Source organism: Orbicella faveolata, unplaced genomic scaffold (assembly GCF_042242905.1).
Source record: "Orbicella faveolata isolate gen_17 unplaced genomic scaffold, um_ofav_v1 contig_14, whole genome shotgun sequence".
NCBI classification, from domain to species: domain Eukaryota; kingdom Metazoa; phylum Cnidaria; class Anthozoa; order Scleractinia; family Merulinidae; genus Orbicella; species Orbicella faveolata.
The window spans coordinates 1,187,396-1,206,628 of NW_028301541.1; the positions used below are offsets into that span (position 1 = coordinate 1,187,396).

Genomic DNA, 19,233 nt, shown 5'->3' on the forward strand with positions numbered 1-19,233 from the left:
ATAATTCTCTGGGATAATGATCTCTTTAACGGACGGACTAATAATAGTAGCATCTGGGTATTAGCATGTTATTATTATTAGTTATTATTATTATTTAACTTTTTTTATACACGGGTAAAACATCAGGACTAAAATTGCATTAATTACATTTTTAAGATACTAATCTACTACCAATTAAATCTAATAACAACAAAAATGAATAACAAAAACAACTTAAGGACGGTGCCAACTTTTATTCAGTAGTGCGCACACGTTCTGCGCATTACGTAAGACATGGTAAGCGCCACGCAGGCGCTGGGGTTTATATTTGACGCAATCAAGTACACGACTAAATTGAAAGCAAAATCTTCCTACCGTTCCTATTGTGACCAAATCAAGTTTAATGAACTTGTACTTAAATCAGGAACATCAGAATAGCAGCATATTAATAACCCCTAACTGTTAACGTATTCCAGCTTAAAAACTAGTTGTTATTTGTCGAAAATTATACTGATATCCAACTGTAAACATGCACCTGCAGATGGCGTAGTGCGCGCGCACAACAAGTGCAATATACGCAAATGATTTCCTTACAGGGAAGGTGACAGGAAAAAATGTATCGAGCACCGTAAAAGTTTTCAAAAAAAGATCAATAACTTTAAATAACGTGTGGTTACCCCTACATTTTATGTTATGAAATGGAAATGGCAAGCCTGTTCAACAAGTGATTAGTTCAGTTCTGGTTGTGAGCAAAAGGTATTTAGACTGTATTTTAGCTGAACCAGAGGAAGGCTGTAAGAGACGCTAAAAACATACCAAAAATGGTTTTTATGTTATCATTTACCATGTAGTTTTAAGATCTTTATAAATGTTTTACTTTCCTGTATGTAAAGGCGAATTCTAAGGAAATCTGTGAAGAAATATCCTTTCCTTCTTTTTCAGAAAAAATGCTGATGTCATCCTTTTTGTTGAGATTCAAAGCTAATTATCTCGAACAAATGCGTGGCTACCCCAATTTTTCTTTGTGCGTTCTAATAGCCCTTGCAATGATCTACTTTTTCCACGTGTTCCTAACCTGGCGCAAAAAACTTTTTATTCAGTAGGCTTATATTTGAGTCGGTTAAATATAATGATTTTGTGTTTTTCTTTTTGCAGCTAGAGCATGGCTTCGACCTTACGGTAAGTAGAATGAGAATGAATCAGCAGAAAAGTACAAATTCCGATGGAAGAAACTGCAAAAAATAAATAAATATACTGGTAGAAATCAGAGATTATTAGAGCGCGTTCGACGCCATTAATTAGGTTTGATTTGAATGATTTCGTTTGAAGAAATTCAGTCCCCGTTTTCCTGATGAACATAACATAGCGACAAAGCCCAGTACTTCCCTGCGGATATGATTTCCTTGTTTCATGGTTAGGTCCCCTATAAATTACGATTTGTCAGGAGTTGCGTTGATATGTCGCGTTAACTTCTTTTATCCCTTCAATTTGCTCCGGATTTTGTCGGGTGGCCTTGGACGGGAAATCAGTGCTCTTCAGAAAACTTCAATTATCGAAAAAAATGTATATCTCACTTAAGAGAAAAGAAAATACAAATAGCAAATCGGAGAGATGTAGGTGGAGCTGTCTAGCTTCATTTCATACTTTCATTTCTCGACAGTTACCTACTCCGTAGAAATTTACACGCCGATCACCGACATTAAAAAGGTTTACAGTTTGAAAGTTATGATTGACGGAACGGTGGACGAGCGAACTGGAGAACACATCTTGGTCGATCCTAAGACTACGCCAACAACAGAATCTAGAGGGTATGTAATATATCAGACACTAGAGACTGTGTTTTACCACATTTCCAAACACCGACAAGAGAGTTGAAAATATGGCGCACAGGGAAGTATTTTTGACAAACTTCAGGTGTTCAGAAATGAGGTAAAACACCATAGATCTTCTTTAAATTAAAGAGGAAACGGGGGAAATAAAATCGTTAAAATCTGTGCTCATTAGGATCAGATGCCCGAACGCCGCCACGGTTGTGGTTTTCTTTGTTAAACGTTACTAAATTAGTAATGAGTTTGAGAAGTGTATTTTCTGTATTCAGTTGAGCTGACGAGCAGGGAGGGGGGGATTCCGATACAAAAGTGACGAGTGCGCAGGGGCGAATGCAGGATTTTTCCAAGGAGGTGGCTTGTACCTCAGGCAAATGTGGCAAATTGAGAATTGGAATCTACTGGAAAACTGTTACACCAGCAATACTAGCACTGAATGCCTCAAAGTAGAAATTACGATGAGGTTTTTTTTTTTTTTTGGTATTTTATTGATATTTATATAAGTTTACAAATAAGAGTGACAATAACAATTGAAATTACATTTGCAGATAAAAGAAAGAAAAACTAAATAAACTAACGTGAGTACAGATGGAAAAAAAAAAAAAACGAGGAATACTATTACTAATAAGACTACTTAAGAGGAAAATACTAATACACCCAAAATACTTACCAACTATTTATATTAACGAATAATGATGAGGTGCCTGTCCAGAGAGTTTGCCTTTATTTCTTCCATAATATTCACAATTTTCAATTTATAATAATTTTTCTTATTTTTTGCTTCTCAAAGAGGGGATGACTAGGTCCCTAAACCAATTCCCCCCCCCCCCCCGAATCTGCCCCTGGGGTGATCGTGGCGCGTTTTACTGGATAACATCCTTGGTTTGATGGAGCCTAGTTTCTTTAAATTTGAAATGAGTGGAAAGCTCAAAACCAAACGAGTTTGTAACGAGTATTCCGAACGTAATGATACTTCTCAGGGTTGTGATCGCGAATTTAAGCCGCGCCAACAAAACGCGATCCCGGTTCGTTTTAGGCTTCCTTTCAAACACTACGACGAAATCCATGTAATAAGGGTAACCCTGAAATGAACGTGCAACCCATCCAGTAGGGGTGGAAATACTCCTAGTCCCTTCATGCTACGAAAACAGAAGATAATTACGCGCCTGTCTCAAGAGATATTGAGCTAGAATGAAGACTTTATTTACCTATCTTACTTATCCAGGATAAAAACAGCAGGTAGAAACATGCTGCTATAATTATTCCCTTAACTCAATCATGTGGTATTTTTCTACCGATTTCCGTTCTGGAGAGAACTAATAAAATTGACATTTTCTCTGCAATTACAACTTTCACTGAAATTTGATTTTTGCAAAACAGTATTTTTCTAACCATTGCCGATTATTTATTCTCCTTAGAGACCAACTTGTCATCAAAGCCAGTTTCGTTGATCGTAACGTGGGTCCGGTGAAAGGGATTTTGATAGAGGCAACAGTGATAGCTGATTGGGCCCTTGAAAAGGTACTGTTATATTATCCCGGTGAAAGTCTTTTTTTTTTCTAGAGACGTCGTTTTAAGAAGTATAGACACAGGTACCTGTAGTAGCGGTAACAGAAACATCAGGTCTGCATTTTCGGGAGATGCTTTGTTCTATTTATTCCAAACGGTGATTCCACACTGTAAAAGTGATTCTCAGTGAAGAATATCAGTCACTGTATTTTGAGTTGTTTTAGTCACGTACAAAATGACTTCCAAATTGAAGGAAACCTGAAAATAGTAGTAAACTATGATGGGAAACAACAAAGAGACAACGATAAGCCATAAAGGAACAAGGATGGTTGAAGGATGGAGAAGATTGATTCGGATTAGAAACGACGAACTTGAAAAATTTAGGCTAAATTTTTCCGACCTTTTCAACATGCACAAACCATGTCGTAGCTCCTTTTAAGTATTCTTTTGTTTGTGTATCAGATAAAGGTAACAAAGGAAGGGGAAACGTTTACTGCAATGTCCAAAGTAAAGATTGGAGCATGGGATGTCTCCTGGAAATATGGTAAGTCTTGATACAAAAACCTTGCCGCTCTAGAAAATATTTATTGTTTTTGAATTGTAATGGCCATGTTTTCCTTTTAAAACTTGTTCTTCTTGCAGAAGTTTTATCTCTAGCCCAGAAGAACTTCTTAAAACTTTAATTGAAGTTTAGAACTCTGTCTTAGGGAGAATCCTTTTCATGTTGGCTTGCTCGATTCAAGCTGTTAAATGGAGCGGGTTTATATTCAGCCAATATGGGACTGTTGCCTCTCAGCCAGCAACAAAATCAATTATTAACGATAGTAATTTGAAAGTGGGATTGTTGATCTCTCTTGATTCAAGTCTTATTTTTCCTTGTGATCTCCACTGAGCATTGGGTTTGTAATTTTCAACTAAATAAATAATAAATGAATAAATGATTAAATAGTGAATAAATAAATAAATCACATCTACATAATAAGTGGGGTCCTGTAAAGGGACATACCCATCACTGCAAGGTTACAAAAATGGGGGGAGATAAAAAAAATGTAATATGTACATACTTCAGATACTTAGATAAAAACCTAAAATCGCAAATAAAGTTAAATCATTCAGATCTAAGTGCCTCGCTTTATTCAGTGTGTAAGAGTTTGGCACTGCGCATGCCGACTAGTTGAGGACACTGAAATGAGCAAACAAATATTTGAAATCATGATTAGAAAGAAACTTGCAAAAAATCCCAACTACCTTGTAAGACAATGTTAAAGATAATGTTAATCAATAAATTAATCGGTTTCGGGCTAGTAATAGTTTTGAGAACGATGGCTATGTAATGCTTAAATTGATTAAATTTCGCAACAAGATAAAAAGCTCTTATTAAACTTTCAGTTAAATAAAATGGTTTCGCATTTCGTTTTGCAGTAATACTGAAGGAGCAGGGAACCTAATCCAAAGCGTGGGAAAACGCCAGGGGAATAGGAACAAAGCTTAAAAAAGCATGCGCATAAGTTGTCATGAAAGGAAAGAGTTAAAAATAAAGAATAAATGGTAGTACTTGAAAGAATGAATTGTTGGACTATTAAATTTTTGCCCTTTTTGCCATAAAAGTAAAAGTTGTTTATAGTAATTTACCTTTATAAAATAACTGAGATACTAAGAACGTTCTGATTGGTCAATAGAGTTGCCAAACCTATGTTCTATTGTACTGGTAAGCGCATGATTCCCTATACGGCAGAACTATGCGAGAACTGGAGAACTCTGAACACTAGCGAGAACAAAATAAACAACTCCCTCGTTCACCGTCTGAGATATCAATAAAACTAATATCTTTTCATTCAACATATACATGGAAATTTGAAAGGAAAAACAGGACCAGACGTTGGTGTCGATAGAATGCTTGATCTTTTCTTCCATGGCAAAATTTTGACACGTACACCGCTTTCTCCTTAGCCTGCGAACGCGGACGTATTTCCCGCTGTCGCTAGTCTCCGCCGAAAAATAACGTCTTCGAACCCGAGCCAGGAAACTATTTCTCTGACGTAGGAATTTTAAGCCAATCACAGTTTAGCTCAATTAGCCCCAGAACTACTGCGCGAGGTATTCGCTGCGAGGAGCACTCGAGTTTCATGTTATCATGGAATCTGATTGGCCAAGGAGAAACAAAAGTCATTACGTCACAGAAATCGTTTCCTGGCTCGGGTTCGCAGACGTTATTTTCGGCGGAGACAAGCGACAGCCGGAAATACGTCTGCGTTCGCAGGCTACTTTCTTCTTGGCCAAGGAGAAAACAAATAAACACAGAAATCAAAACTCTTTTGTTTATTTTTATTCATTTCGCTTTTTCCATGTTCGCCCCCCAAACAAGATGGCATCAGAAAAGGTGAAAAGGTGTCTCAATTTCTTGCTGCGTCTATCATTAGAATAGTAAACCCGGGGAATGGAGATGGTTACTAAAAATGACCCCCCACGAGAGAGGATACGGGGTAATCTCCCCGGATAGTCTCATTAAAGTTATTTCTAGATATTTGTACCCAACACCTGTTACTAGAGTGAGTATACCTTACATTAAGGGCACTTCTGAGACCATCTCACGGATCCTACAGCCCTACAACATTCGTGTAGCCCACAAACCTAAAACTACGTTACGACACTTACTGATCAACGTGAAAGACAGGGACGAACCTAACAACAAACAGGGAGCAGTTTACAAGATCAAATGATCCGACTGCCAGGCTTCCTACATTGGTGAGACTGGCAGAAACCTTGAAACGAGACTGACTGAACGCAAACGAGCCACGAAAAATGGTGATGCCAACAATCACATTGCTGTACGTCATCAACTGACAAACCACAGCATTGACTTGGACTCTGCTCAGTGCTTAACCTACAATACAAACTATTTTCAACGACTGACTCTGGAAAGCTGGTACATTAATCTAGAACAAACGCCTCTTAACAGATGTCAACAACTACGGTGCCTTAGCTTACAAACGACTTATCTATGACGGAAACAAAACCGACAAACGGACCTCTAACAGACCGACTTAACAATACACGGACCGAAAACCGACCAATTTGACTAACAATAGACGGATCGAAATCCACCAATGACTGATGACAAACTTTACACGAGTCTCTCAGCCAATACCATCACGGCTAAACTGACCAATCAAGTTCAACGAACCAGACTTCTAACATCATCGACTGACAAACACTATTCACTTGACTTTGAAGATGACTTCCGCTCAGGTTGTCGAAACAGTCACCAACAACAGTTCTTTTCAGAACTACCCTCACCCGGACGATCACACTATACGAACTACTGATACTCCTGGATGCAAACTATTTACTATAGTTAGAATTCTCGAATCAAAACAAGATAAGCATTGTACAACTAAGCTGATATAAAGCAAAACGATCAAGTCTGCAAGTAATGAGCGAGAGGTCCTATTGAATCATAGTAACATTACAGGGGAAAAATGTGAAAGGCAAGAAGAAATACGAAAGAGAGGAACTGGCGGCACATCGAGGCACATCAACAAGGAGACGTCAGAGACGTCTCAAATTCAGGATACAAGCTTTCATATCGGTCAGCGGAAGCCAGGTTTAATGCGGACCATTAGAAAATAGTTTTTAAAAATAGCCCAAGGTGTGAAAACGCTGTAGCAACCTCCCAATTAGGAGATGAAGGCTCCATATGATATGCTCCTTAAACAAGTCATTCCGATTTTCAACTCTTCTCAATTTCAACAGTTTCTGTAAACTATATTTTGCCTCCTTGTTTAATGACTTTATTAGAATTGTTATTGTAAATACTTTTGTACTGTGAATAATTATCACGTAAAGTTTTACTGAAGAATAAAATTTCATGATATATTTTTTATGATAATATCAATAGTAATAATAATAATAATAACAGTGTATTTCTATAGCGCCCTTTCTCAACGATTCAAGGGCGCTTGTAACATATCGTGTGACCTAACTAAGAAAAAGTAAATATCGAAAAAACGAAAAGAAAGCAATTAAATTGATTGCAAGAAATATCATTAAAGAGATAAAAAACCTAAAAGATCGAGTTTTCAAGTGAGAAAATACTTTTCTCACTTTGTTCATGGTAGACGAAAGGCTCAAAGGCCCACTCTCTCGTTAAAATTGGACTTTTTCATTTATTCCAGCCAATGTGTAGCACATTGCAGCGTTTATGTGAATAAGTTGTTGAAATGTCCAGCAGATTTTCTCTTGGCGCCCTGTTCTTCTCAGAATTATCAGTACCAGCGGACAGTGGGCAAAGAATTTATCAGTAGGTGAAGACGCCCCGAACCAGTACGTTAAACATCATAAACGTTGCTTTGAAATAAAAAGCTTGTCTTGAGAAAAAAAAAGCTTGCAAGAGCTTGCTGAAAACGGGCTTGGCAAGCAGTATTAACCTGCCGTCTTTTTAGACAAGCTTTGGTTAATTCTGTTGGCATGGTCTCCCGGCTAATTAGTTTCTCGCTTGTGTCACTGATAAGTTTGGTTCACTTTGGCTTTTAAGTATAAATTCGACGTTTTAACTCAAACTCTATACTCAAATTGGATTCATGTAATGGACGACAATACCGCTTCCACCCCTGGCTGCATCGACTGCAACAGTTTCATTTGTGCGGATAACTGAACTCTAAGCTAACGAAATTCTCTCTAACTATAAAATCAATAAAGATCAATTCGAGAGTTCCAACTTTTTGACAGACGCAAAACAAGAAAGAACGTCACAATGAACTTGAAAACCACCACTGACTCCATCTTCAAGCTGAAAAAGACAAAGTTACAATTAGGTTAAAAAATGTCTACATATATTTGCTGACTTTCAAGTACAATCCAGGTTGAATAATAGTGTTAACAAATTAAAAGTAGAAAACACAAGAAAATCCAATAATTCGAATACTAAGACGATACACCTGTGACTTGCGTTTGAAGATTTTACTTTGTTTCCTGACTTTCAGACTGAAAATGTACCAAGCGAATCAGTGTTCTAACCTTACTGAGGGTGCACAAGTTTATGCCGCTTTCTTAGCTCCTCAAGGAATATTGTTATAGGTGACATAATCGTTGACAGGTTTTGCACAGTTAATGCTTGGCTAGGTTTGTGTCTTGTCACGCTGCCTGCAGCACGACAAACTATTTAGTGAAGAAAGCAGAGTAAAGAGAGCAGTATGTTAGGGAGAGATCGTTTATTTATTAAACATCTTCAAGTGAAAACACTTTAATTCAAATTGCTCACAATCAAATAAATACGAAATTGCAGAAACAATTGTTCTTCCTATTCCAAGCGGTTCAATTTAAAAGTTTCCGATTCGAACGTTCCCTGATCGTGGCTCATATAAATGCAAATACCGAGTAAGCGTGACATAAGCAGGTACTTGTCCTCTTGGCAGGTCAATAAGACTTCGCCTTTGGTTAACGCAAGAATGGACGCCAGACTAAGCAAGCCGTCAGTTAGTTGTTTCTATAAAACTAAACTGAAAAGAAAAATCTTTCAAAAGCATACGCTTTGATATACAAAATATTTCGAACAAACAGCACTCTGTATCAATCTGTGCAGTTTATTCATATTAAATGGAAAATTCTTAATTGTGATGGTGGTTGGGATGCCATGTTCTAACTTCGTATATATTCTATGATTTTACTCTCTCTTCACTTTTTGTTTGCTTCCTTTTTCCAGTGTAGAAATGTTTCGCCGCGCATCTTAGTTTTAGCTGTTTGAAAATGTCATCAAGCATTATTTCGTGCCTGATGTATTTACTTTCAAAATAATTAATTATATTGCAAATTGAGGATTCCAATTCCAAACATATCCAGTGCCTAGAAAACAATGTTAGCCTAGGAAAGCTTCCCAGAGATGGAAAGACCGACATTTAGAGCTTACATCATCAAAGAACGGACAGGAAACATACGACAGGGAACCGGAATGCGGGTCCTTTAAAATATTTCTGCCTGCTTCGTTTTGAAGGTTGAAGTTTGACCCTTAACTATCTCTTTTCTTGTCATATCATTAAAAATTAAGGGTCTGGGTGGTTTAATGTTTAGCAGTCACCTTATAATTGGTATTTTCTGTGAACTGGCGTTAGTTTGCAGCAGCTCACCAGACACTCAGGAACACTTCACCAACGGAGGAACACACAAAACAAATTGAGTGTTCTGCTTTTCAGCGTAAGGTATGTCCCAAGTTGATTCTTTCTCAAATTGATTTCGTCTAGTTATTTCCTTTTTTCGGTATATATATTTACACACCTTCCATTAAATCAAGTCACTTTTACCTTTGTCCTTTCCTTTGGAAATGACAATATTTTATCTACCAAAGAACAAAATCGGGAAGAAGAATCAGCTTTAGGTAAAAATCTATCGACAGACAGAAAGTTTTTAAAAATGCTACAAGCACGAATTCACACGGTAAAAGATATGAATCGATTATTTTTAAAAGCACGGTGAACATTTAAGAAACAATAACAAATTGACAACGTACAGTTTGACATCATGCAAAAAAGTTGCTGAATTGGAACAAGTTCTCGAAGTACGTGAAATTTATTTCCTTGCAATTGTGGTCTTCAAGTAAAGCTTTTCGGCAGCAATTTTTAATGATAAAATATGAGATATCAAAACGGAGAGTCGAAGTTGTAAAATTCGCAGAACAAAATACCGTAATGAGTTCTACTATCGGCGATTACGATCGCGATCCCGCTTACGGCAGTGTTTGAACACGAAACTTGCTAAAAGTTTTTTTTAACGCTAAAAAGTCACCAAGAGGTAATTCAGTCTGAGTGGAACACTGGTCTTTGCAAACGGGCGCTGACTAGGTTATATCTTTGTAGTTATATAGAATAGGTAGTTGTAGAAGTTTAAATAGATAGTTGTAGAAAGTGTTCTTAATCATATAATTTTCATATTTCCATTTCTTATTTTGTAAATAATACATTCGTTCAAAACTTCTCATTTTGCTTTAAGAAAAACTGCTATAATTTCCTCTTTTGTTAATTGTGGAAGTTTTTGTACTTACAACGCTACTTGTTCTAATCACTGAAAATTCTTTTTTTTTTATGCCAGTAAAGCGATATTTTACTGCCGTTCAAGTTGTGTTATTTGTAGACATTTGTATCCCGAATGAAACAAATAATATTTGGATTTGACAAGTTGTGCTGTAAGGTCATTAACCACCTGCCATGTTTTCTTTACACAGGACAGAAATGAAAATTGTCTTGGCCGTTTTTGTGGGATGGGCAATGTTTCTAATGGGTTTGTCCTTTGATAACTTATTTGTTTTTGTAATTTCCCAAATAGAAAACAACAACACCAAAGAAAATGCGGAGAGAAAAATTGAGATCATGACATAAAATCCAAATTGTTTTCAAATAAATTTGAAATTTGTGTTTTTCATTTGAAGCATTTTTATTTACAATTTTGTTTTGTTTTTCGTTTTTGGATTTTTTGGTTCAGAATAGTTATAAAAATCTTTAGGGCTTTTAATTGCCTGGAAAGGGCTTTCAATGATGTGGAAAATTGTTAAGAATACATTATTATTTGGACACATTTGAGCCGCAATTTGCTCCTTCATGCTATTTGTTGTGACATTTTCTCCCTATGGGCGTATAAGTCAATTAATTTATTTACCCATATTTTTGTTTAAAACTATAGCAATTTTTACAACTATTGTATATTCTTGTTTCACCTCGTGTTTCATGATAAGACTGTTCTTGAATAATAGCGATACAAAATTTTTAATACGAAAACGGTTCTTTTTAAAGGTGTAGCATCATCCAACAAATATAATCCACTAAAGGAAACAGGTCTGTTAGAGGGTAAGTTGTGTTTTTTTTGTATAGGCAAGCTGATATAATTTACGTGTACATCTTGTAATTTTATTGTAGACTTTGGTGTTTCACTTTCAATAGAGTGAAAAGTTCAATCAACGTCAATTTACAGGAATCTATTCTGCTACATATTTGCCATGTTTAAACGTTCGCGTTTTCGTTTGAGAATTCAAACTCTTTGACAGTATTTCCGGTTAGAAACAAATCGTTTTTAATTCACTGAAGGTTTCAAGGCCTTTCATCCCCTCTGGCTTTCCACGCCAGTACACCCAGAGAACCGACGTTAGCGCCGAGATTGCTATCCACGTCATCGTATCCAACACCCGTTGAAATAACATACCGATTACAACTAAAAACATGAAGGCATTAATTTATAAATACATAACTGATAATGAGTGAGAAAACTGGGACTGAAGTAGACCTTGTGAATCCTTACTATATCTGCGAATAATGTCTAACTACAGACAGTCCTGTTTGCGACAACGCCAAGGCGGATGTGATTATTCTGATTCAAGACAGTCAAGGTATTTCCTCAGCGACAGTTGGAAAAATTAAAACCGTGGTAAAAAGAATGCTGACTCAACTAAGCAGTGAATCAATTGACTTCAACTTCGCTGTGGCAACGTACGCTACTTCGCGGCGAATAAGTTGTTTTGGAAACACCACAGAAACAATCAGTTACATAGACAACGAATATCAACACAGAGGAAAAGGCCTTAACCTGTTAAACCTTGCCTTGAGTGAAATGGTCACGAAAGCGTTTGACAAGCGTCCTGACGACAGAAAAACTGACACTGCAAAGGTGAGCTTTAACAAGATTAGATAAAGGGAAGAGAGTTAATCCCCCACATAAGCCTTATTCTCTCTCTCAAACTATTTTTAGATGTTGTATCCACTCTTCCCGAGGAAAGCGTTACCACGCGGGTTGCGTAGATGTTTTCGTGATGAATAAATGTGCGTCATAAGACTGGCCATTTTTATTATTTTTATTTATTTATTTATTATTATTATTATTATTATTATTAATTTTATGATTTCTGAAGCCAGGGATGATCTAAACATAACTCAAGAAGGATTACTTTAGGAAAAGGTCCATATGGTTAAATTAGCTCTTCTCCATGATTTCAACTACTGCTATTTTTTGTTTTGGTTAAACTGTGTTGTCAACGAATTGAATTTATCTGCATTTTCTCCGTTTTTCATCAAAGCTGGTATCAGTACATATTAAAGAAACAGGTTATTTGGGATAATATTATATTTTGTTAAATACTGTTTCAAAAAAACAAAAAACCTTTAAGACAGCAGGTCTCAAATTCGAAATTCTGTTGTTCACAAAGTTGTTCCTGTTTTTCCTCTTATTCAACAAGTCGTCTTCAATTCTCATCTAGGTTTTAGTCATATTCTCAGACGGGAACACGGTGGATCAAAATGGGGAGCTTATAGACACCAACATGCTTGAGAAAACAGTCAAAATGTGGAGAGTCGATAACAACATCAAAATAGCTGGTGTCCTTATTCCCAACGATGAGACCACGACTGCGTTTAGACTACGATTGCATCAGTTAAAAAGTATCACCTCTGAATTAGAAGACGCCATCAACGCTGATTTTTCTGGTAACCTTGACAGCATCGCAGATTTCCTTGCGTTGCGCGTGAAGCGATTGGTCGGTTGCCTTGGTAAGAATTTGTTTTAATTCACACGGAACTCACTCTGCATACTTTGACAAAATCGCAGATAGGCTCCATTACCAGCCGCTAGATCGGAGATCTCCTAGCAATTAACGTAAAATGGTTGGCTTGCTAATATGGCAAGAATCTATCTTAATTGAGAAGGAACCCTATTACTCTGTATCTTTCTATCACTCGTTACGGAGTGGACATGCAAATTGTAACGGTCCTCTTGAGTAATCTCTTTTCCAGTACGAGGGGCGGAAGGGGGGAGTGGGAGCAAGATGGGGGAACCCCTTGGGAATGTGCCTCCCAGTTTTTCTTAGTTGGCCCAATGTGTCATTATGCAGTTCCTGGAAGTTTCTAAAGAATAGCATCTACGCTTGTATATATTTTTTTATGAAAACAAATGGAATGATTCAACAAGTGTTCGGTAAATACAGCCTCGTGGTCTTTCCTATTTGCCTTTGCTGGCCATCAGCCATTTCGTTCGCTGCAAAGCTATGCACAATTTAAGATTAAAACAAAGTATTAAATATATTCATACCTACACTATATACTTATTATACGAGATTACTCGGCTCCCTGTTCCCCTCCCGTCCCCCGTTCCCTCTTAAACCGCTATGCCCGCTTTGTTCATATATCACCTTTACCAAACCGAGATCTTCTGAACGAATTTTTTTCCAAAGTAAATAAAACGTAACACCGTAGAACCGTATTTTGAAGCCAAAAATTTAAAAGGATAATTAATGAGAGGGCAAGACTAGTAACAAGTTGTTTATATCAAGATAAAAGATACGTTGATAAAACATACGTACCTTGTTTATTCCAATAGTTGAGTACACCGTCAAAGTTTATACCCCAGATGCACTTGCGTGGAGTTACAACATACTGACCGTAAGGATTGAAGGACAAGGGAACGCAGAAACTACAGAACATGTTTTGCACGAGACAACACAAGACACAGAACAGTATGATGTGTTCTTTTTTTGTCCAGCCAAGTTTAAGGTCTGGGGACATTGCCATACCTTTTCGTGGGTAATATTCGTGGCTTTCAGTCACTTAGTAATTTTCTTGTTTATCTATAGACTAGTGCTAAAATCATTATAGCAACGTTAAGGGTATAAAATTGTAAAAAAAAAAATTGCTTGCATTGACTTGCAGTAAAGAATTGATACACTTTAGGGATGGCCTCATAAAACATGATTCCGTACGAGAGTTCGATTAAGCTGTGTTCACATTAAAGCGGAAACATGATTAGTGTTAATACATTGTTCACATCAGATGTCGGTTTCAAGCACGTTTCATGCATGGCTGTATAATTTATGCTGTTTCATAGTACTCGCATAAATTTTTTACACTTCATTAAGTTTTGCCACAATGTTCTCCCAAATATTCTGCTTTCTACCCATCGCCGATAATTGCCGTTGTATTTCTTCATCGGTCATATTTCAACTAGACATTTGGCCTCATAATAGCCCCGGTTTTGGTTCTTTGGGACACTCGCCTCCTCTCCGCATCCATCCGCAAGTTTGAACGTGTTTGGTTTGATTATGATTGAAACTAGCTCGCGAAGTTGTTTTAATCATGCTCAGAATAATCATGTTTCAATCATGATTCGCGCAATGCACTGCCTGATGTGAACACTTTTCACAACGAAACATGTTTCATTTGCGATCAGACTAATCATGTTTCGGCCTAGTGTGAACACAGCTATTTCAGGTATTTCGAATACTCACCCCTGTCAATTTTCTATGGGTTAGCTAGTTCTCACGGAATGCCGGGCGGTAAAATGTTTACAACTTTTGGCTGAGACCAAATTCCAGATAAGAGTAAGTGGACACTCGCTGCTACCAGCCTTTCCCTCAGATCACTATTTAGCCACCGCTTATCTCTCCGGAGAGGACTAATTTTTCCACGTACAGACAAAACCGGGTGGAACTCCTCAATTCTTAGGTGGGGGTGTGCAGTGCGTTTGTTGAAACCCTTACCTTTAGTCAAACCAAAGCATGTGATTTTGTATTCCCTATCTCAGACCCAAAAATGGTTACCGTGTTTCAGCTCTGTATAACTTGGACCTGTTCAACAAAGAATGCCTTCAAATGAGATATGTGGAAGTTCCCTGAACTTCGTGCAGACAGAATAATTTTTTAGTTTAAATTTTAGAATAGCCATGACTTATTTGAGATCGATCGTCAATTGTGTTATTTTTTAAGCAACCTACACGTGATTGCATCAGAGTTCTATGATCTTGATGTGGGCACTGTGAAGAGGATTGACATAAAAGCAAGCAGGACCCGAGACAATGCTTCCTGCTGGTACCTAAACGAGGTACAGCAATAATATTTTCTGCAAAAGTTTTACATAAAGTTGCGCAGTTTTAGACCTGGTATTTCCAGCATAAGTAACATAAATAATGGGAAGCCTTCAACCAAAAGATAAAGGTAAAGTCTGCATACGACCCAAGTGGCCCATCAGGCCGGAACTTTTCCCGGTTTCTGGACCATGAAACGACTAAGAGAATTTCTACTCCCCCTTGGATGGGATGATAGCCCATCACAGGGTTTCCCCCAGCATTAAGTTCGCCGATACTCATTTATACATCTGGGTAAGGAGAGGCACTGTGAGAGTAAAGTGACTTGCCTAAGAACAAGACGCAATGTCCCCGGCCAGGGTTGGAACCCGGACCGCTCAATCCGGAGACGAGCGCACTAACCATGAGGCCACCCCACCTCCCTGCCCTTAAACCAAAGCTTGTCATTAATGTTGCCTTGCCCATATGCCTAACACAAGTAACTTTAGACTATTTGTGTTGTTTGTGTATCAGACCAAGGTTATTAAGGGAGGAGAAACGGTAACTGCATTCTTCAGACAAGTGATTCCACGATGGCCGAAAAAAGGCGTTTGGTATTCTGGTAAGTCCTAACGCAAATCTCTTGTAACAACTGGAAAATAGTTTGTGTTTCAAATTTCTAATGGCCATGGGTACACTTCCACCTAGATAGGTTTTACTATAATTTAACTGCGATGGAATCCCGATTTCTCGAAACTTCTATTTTTCGAACCTCCTGTTAACTCGGCCCAAAACTCATTCCCTACCCCCCCCCCCCCCCTGCCTCAGTCGAACATTGTAGTTTTTCCCTCGATTTCTCGAACAACCCTATTTTTTCAAAGCAGTTTTCTTTTCCATTGGAGGTTCGAAAAATCGGCATTCCACTATAGCAGTCGAAGCGGCTAAGCTCGACGATAACTGTGCGCTGGGCAGAAGGTGTTTTCCTTAATAGCGTAGGAAAAATCATTTCAAAGGAACCCAAAGGAGTACAAAAAGATGTATTGAGATAGAGTTACGGGTGATAAACTTACGAATTTGCACTGTGAAAATCTAACGAAAGATTGACATATTAAGACTAATACTGACATTTTGCTTACGAACAGCGATGAGCGGAACTTAAATCTGCCAAAGTTTGCTCGTCTTCTTTACGTTTTTTCTCATCAGGCTTTTTGGCATATTTTTAAATAAATATTTTTAGAATAAATCGTCAATATTTTTGTGTTTTAGTTTGCAACTTTTTCGCCGCAAAATGTAACCGGTCTAGATGGGAAAGTCTAGACAGCGGTCAAAAACGGTTCCAGCCAATCAAATTCGTGAATTCGGTAGTTCCCAGTCCTTGTGAGGCACAGCCACATAATAGAAGACCAATAAAACCGCAAAAGGACATGGAATAAAAAAAGATAGAACACCAAAACAACAGAAATAAAAAACTGAGCTGTCGTAATTTTTTTTCGTTACAAAGTCTGCTTGTTGTGCACGCCCAATTCTAGTATAAATTGGAAGCTTCTGCATGCAGCTTACAAACTCTAGCTTAAATCTAGCTGAAAATGGAGGAGACCGTTCATCAAATCATATTTCACGTTTTTAATACTTTTTATTTTTTGAAATAAATTAATATCTTCATAACTCATGGTACTTGTTTTATCTGACCTCGCAGCTCTTGGCAACTCCAGACCTTTCAATTTATCTTTTATCAACTAACTCGTGGTAAAACGTCAGGCGAAGAAACCAGATGCTATCATGATCGGTACTAATACGCAATGCCGTTTAACCAATCACACGTTTTCCTTTAAAAGCGCCGTCGTCTTTAAAAAGATTTTTTAATTAAAAAAATATTATTGAAGTAGGCTATGTATGGGAGAATAATTCTCCGGTATCATGATCTCTTTAACGGACGGACTAATAATAGTAGCATCTGGGTATTAGAATGTTAAACTGTGAATAAGAAAAAAAACCTATAGCCGGTTAAATATATTGATTTTGTTTTTCTTTTTGCAGCTGCAGCATGGCTTCGACCTTACGGTAAATAGAATGAGGATGAAGCAGCAAATAAGTACAAATTGCGATGAAGAAACTGCAAAAAAAAATAAATAAATAGATACAGGAGCCATAATCGGGGACGGAGACCGTAAGTCTTGGGAATCGTGCGCACCTATGATATGGGACAATTTTTCTATTTTTGGAACAAATTGCGCCATCCTGACGTCATATATCCGCGCGGATCCACGCACATGTCGGGGGCTCTCGCGTGGATGTTGTCACGTTGCGTGATCAAATGGTGAGGGTTGCAAGATTCTCTTGCAGATTTGCCACAGCGATGGCAGGGAATAGGAATAGGGCAGGAAATAAGAACCAAGGGCTCTTATATGTAGTTTTATGCTCTGAGCTAGTGGAAAAGGTGAGTTTTTCAGGGTCGAAAACAAGACTTTTCGCGCTGTGAATGAATAATATCTGCTCGCGCTAGTTCTACGAGTAAGATTTTGCGTTTGTTCTGTAAAGAAAAGTTATGTAAGAAAACTGTTAACTCTGGTATTGGGTTAATTTGTGAGTTTCCCAAACAATGCTTAATCATAACCAAACCCTGTTTTTGATAGTTTCTTATTGTTTCTGTTTGTTTGGCGAGTTTGCAAAAGTTTTATGAGAGGAAAGTCTGACGCGTACAAGTAGCTCATTTGCATAGTGTAGCGCGTGCGCATTCAAATCGGTGTTTTCAATTGTCAACAAATCTTGACAAAGATTTCTTTCACTGTCTTTTGTATTGAGATGCTGCAACAATTTGCACCAACACCAAAAGGCTACTAACATCATGTGTGTTTCTTTAACATAGTGAAATTTTGCACTGCGAAAATAAAATAGACAAGGAGTTTTGATAATTAACCCAACCAACAAAATCGAAATCGTTATTCGAGTTGATTTAAGAAAGCGTCATCGTAACTTTGCTGATTATTTCTGCTGTATTCACATATTTTCAGCTAAGGTTTTAATATGTTCTCAAACATTTATCAACCTTAAACATATTTAAAAACTAGAGATATTATATGAGTTCGATCTACGTTTTCACACGAAAGTGCGGAAGTCCAATTTGTCATGTTTAATTTTACTGACTGTACAAAACAAGCATCGGCGGGCGCTGTTATTCATCGACAACAGAAAATTTATTGGATTTTTACACAAACACAAAACTGAGCAGCATCTACAGACATAAACTTAATTGTCACTTATTGGGCCTTTATAAAACATCGAGCGTTGCTTACGATTCAGGCCAAACTCAAACTTGCAATTACTATTTTTTTTTTTTACTTTTCGGTCAAGATAGACACTGGTGAAATCCTCGCTAGCGTGTGGCAAGAAGAGGGAAACTTTGAAGTCCTGAAACGCTGCCATATCCAAACATATCTAACTGGATTTTTGCCGTGTTACGAAAGAGCTGTTAATCTTCATTATATGTGAAACTTAGAGTGGAGTAATGTGGAGCTCTTGTAAAAGAAGCAGCGGAACACAACTTAGTCCGTGATATAAAGCGGCACATAACTAAATTAGACATTGTCTTACTTCACTCAAACTGGGGCAGTTTACGACGAAAATACTGAAGTAAAATTCCAACAGACATGAACTTATTGAGTTGTGGGCCAAAAGCATCAAACATTTCGGAAATTTCGGACGCCATTTCCCCGCGCTACATCCGCAAAAATCCTCGCAGCCTGTACGCGCGTGTGCCGCACATGCTGGCGCAATTTGTTCTAAAAATAGAATTATTGTCCCATATCATAAGGACAACCCCAATACTAGAAATAGCGCGCGCTTACGGTCTCCGTCCCCGATTATGGCTCCTGATAGATAAATATACTGGTAGAAATCAAAGATTATTAGAGCGCGTTCGACGCCATCAATTAGGTTTGATTTGAATGATTTCGTTTGCAGAAATTCAATCCCCGTTTTCCTGATGAACATAACATAGTGACAAAGCCCAGTGCTTCCCTGCGGATATGATTTCCTTGTTTCATGGTCAGTTCCTCTTTCAATTACAATTTGTCAAGAGTTGCGTTGAGATTTTGAGTCAATTTTCAACGTTTTT

The 19,233-nt window shown here is 37.7% G+C and overlaps 2 protein-coding genes across 2 annotated transcripts; both read left to right on the forward strand.

Annotated features, from left to right (window-relative positions):
• The first annotated feature begins 1,654 nt into the window (after positions 1–1,654).
• On the forward strand, positions 1,655–9,503 carry LOC149113581 (uncharacterized). The gene is made up of 4 exons (XM_089286155.1): positions 1,655–1,787; positions 3,224–3,326; positions 3,777–3,858; positions 9,422–9,503. The coding sequence occupies exons 1-4, from the start codon at positions 1,705–1,707 to the stop codon at positions 9,484–9,486; spliced, it is 333 nt and encodes a 110-aa protein (XP_089142281.1). The 5' UTR covers positions 1,655–1,704; the 3' UTR covers positions 9,487–9,503.
• Positions 9,504–11,053: 1,550 nt separating this feature from the next.
• LOC110069467 (uncharacterized) lies at positions 11,054–17,253 on the forward strand. Its single transcript, XM_089286153.1, has 7 exons — positions 11,054–11,146; positions 11,623–11,960; positions 12,547–12,835; positions 13,662–13,797; positions 15,043–15,157; positions 15,654–15,741; positions 17,157–17,253. Exons 2-7 carry the CDS (start codon positions 11,730–11,732, stop codon positions 17,186–17,188), a joined length of 891 nt encoding a protein of 296 aa, XP_089142279.1. The 5' UTR covers positions 11,054–11,146; positions 11,623–11,729; the 3' UTR covers positions 17,189–17,253.
• The last annotated feature ends 1,980 nt before the right edge of the window (positions 17,254–19,233 follow it).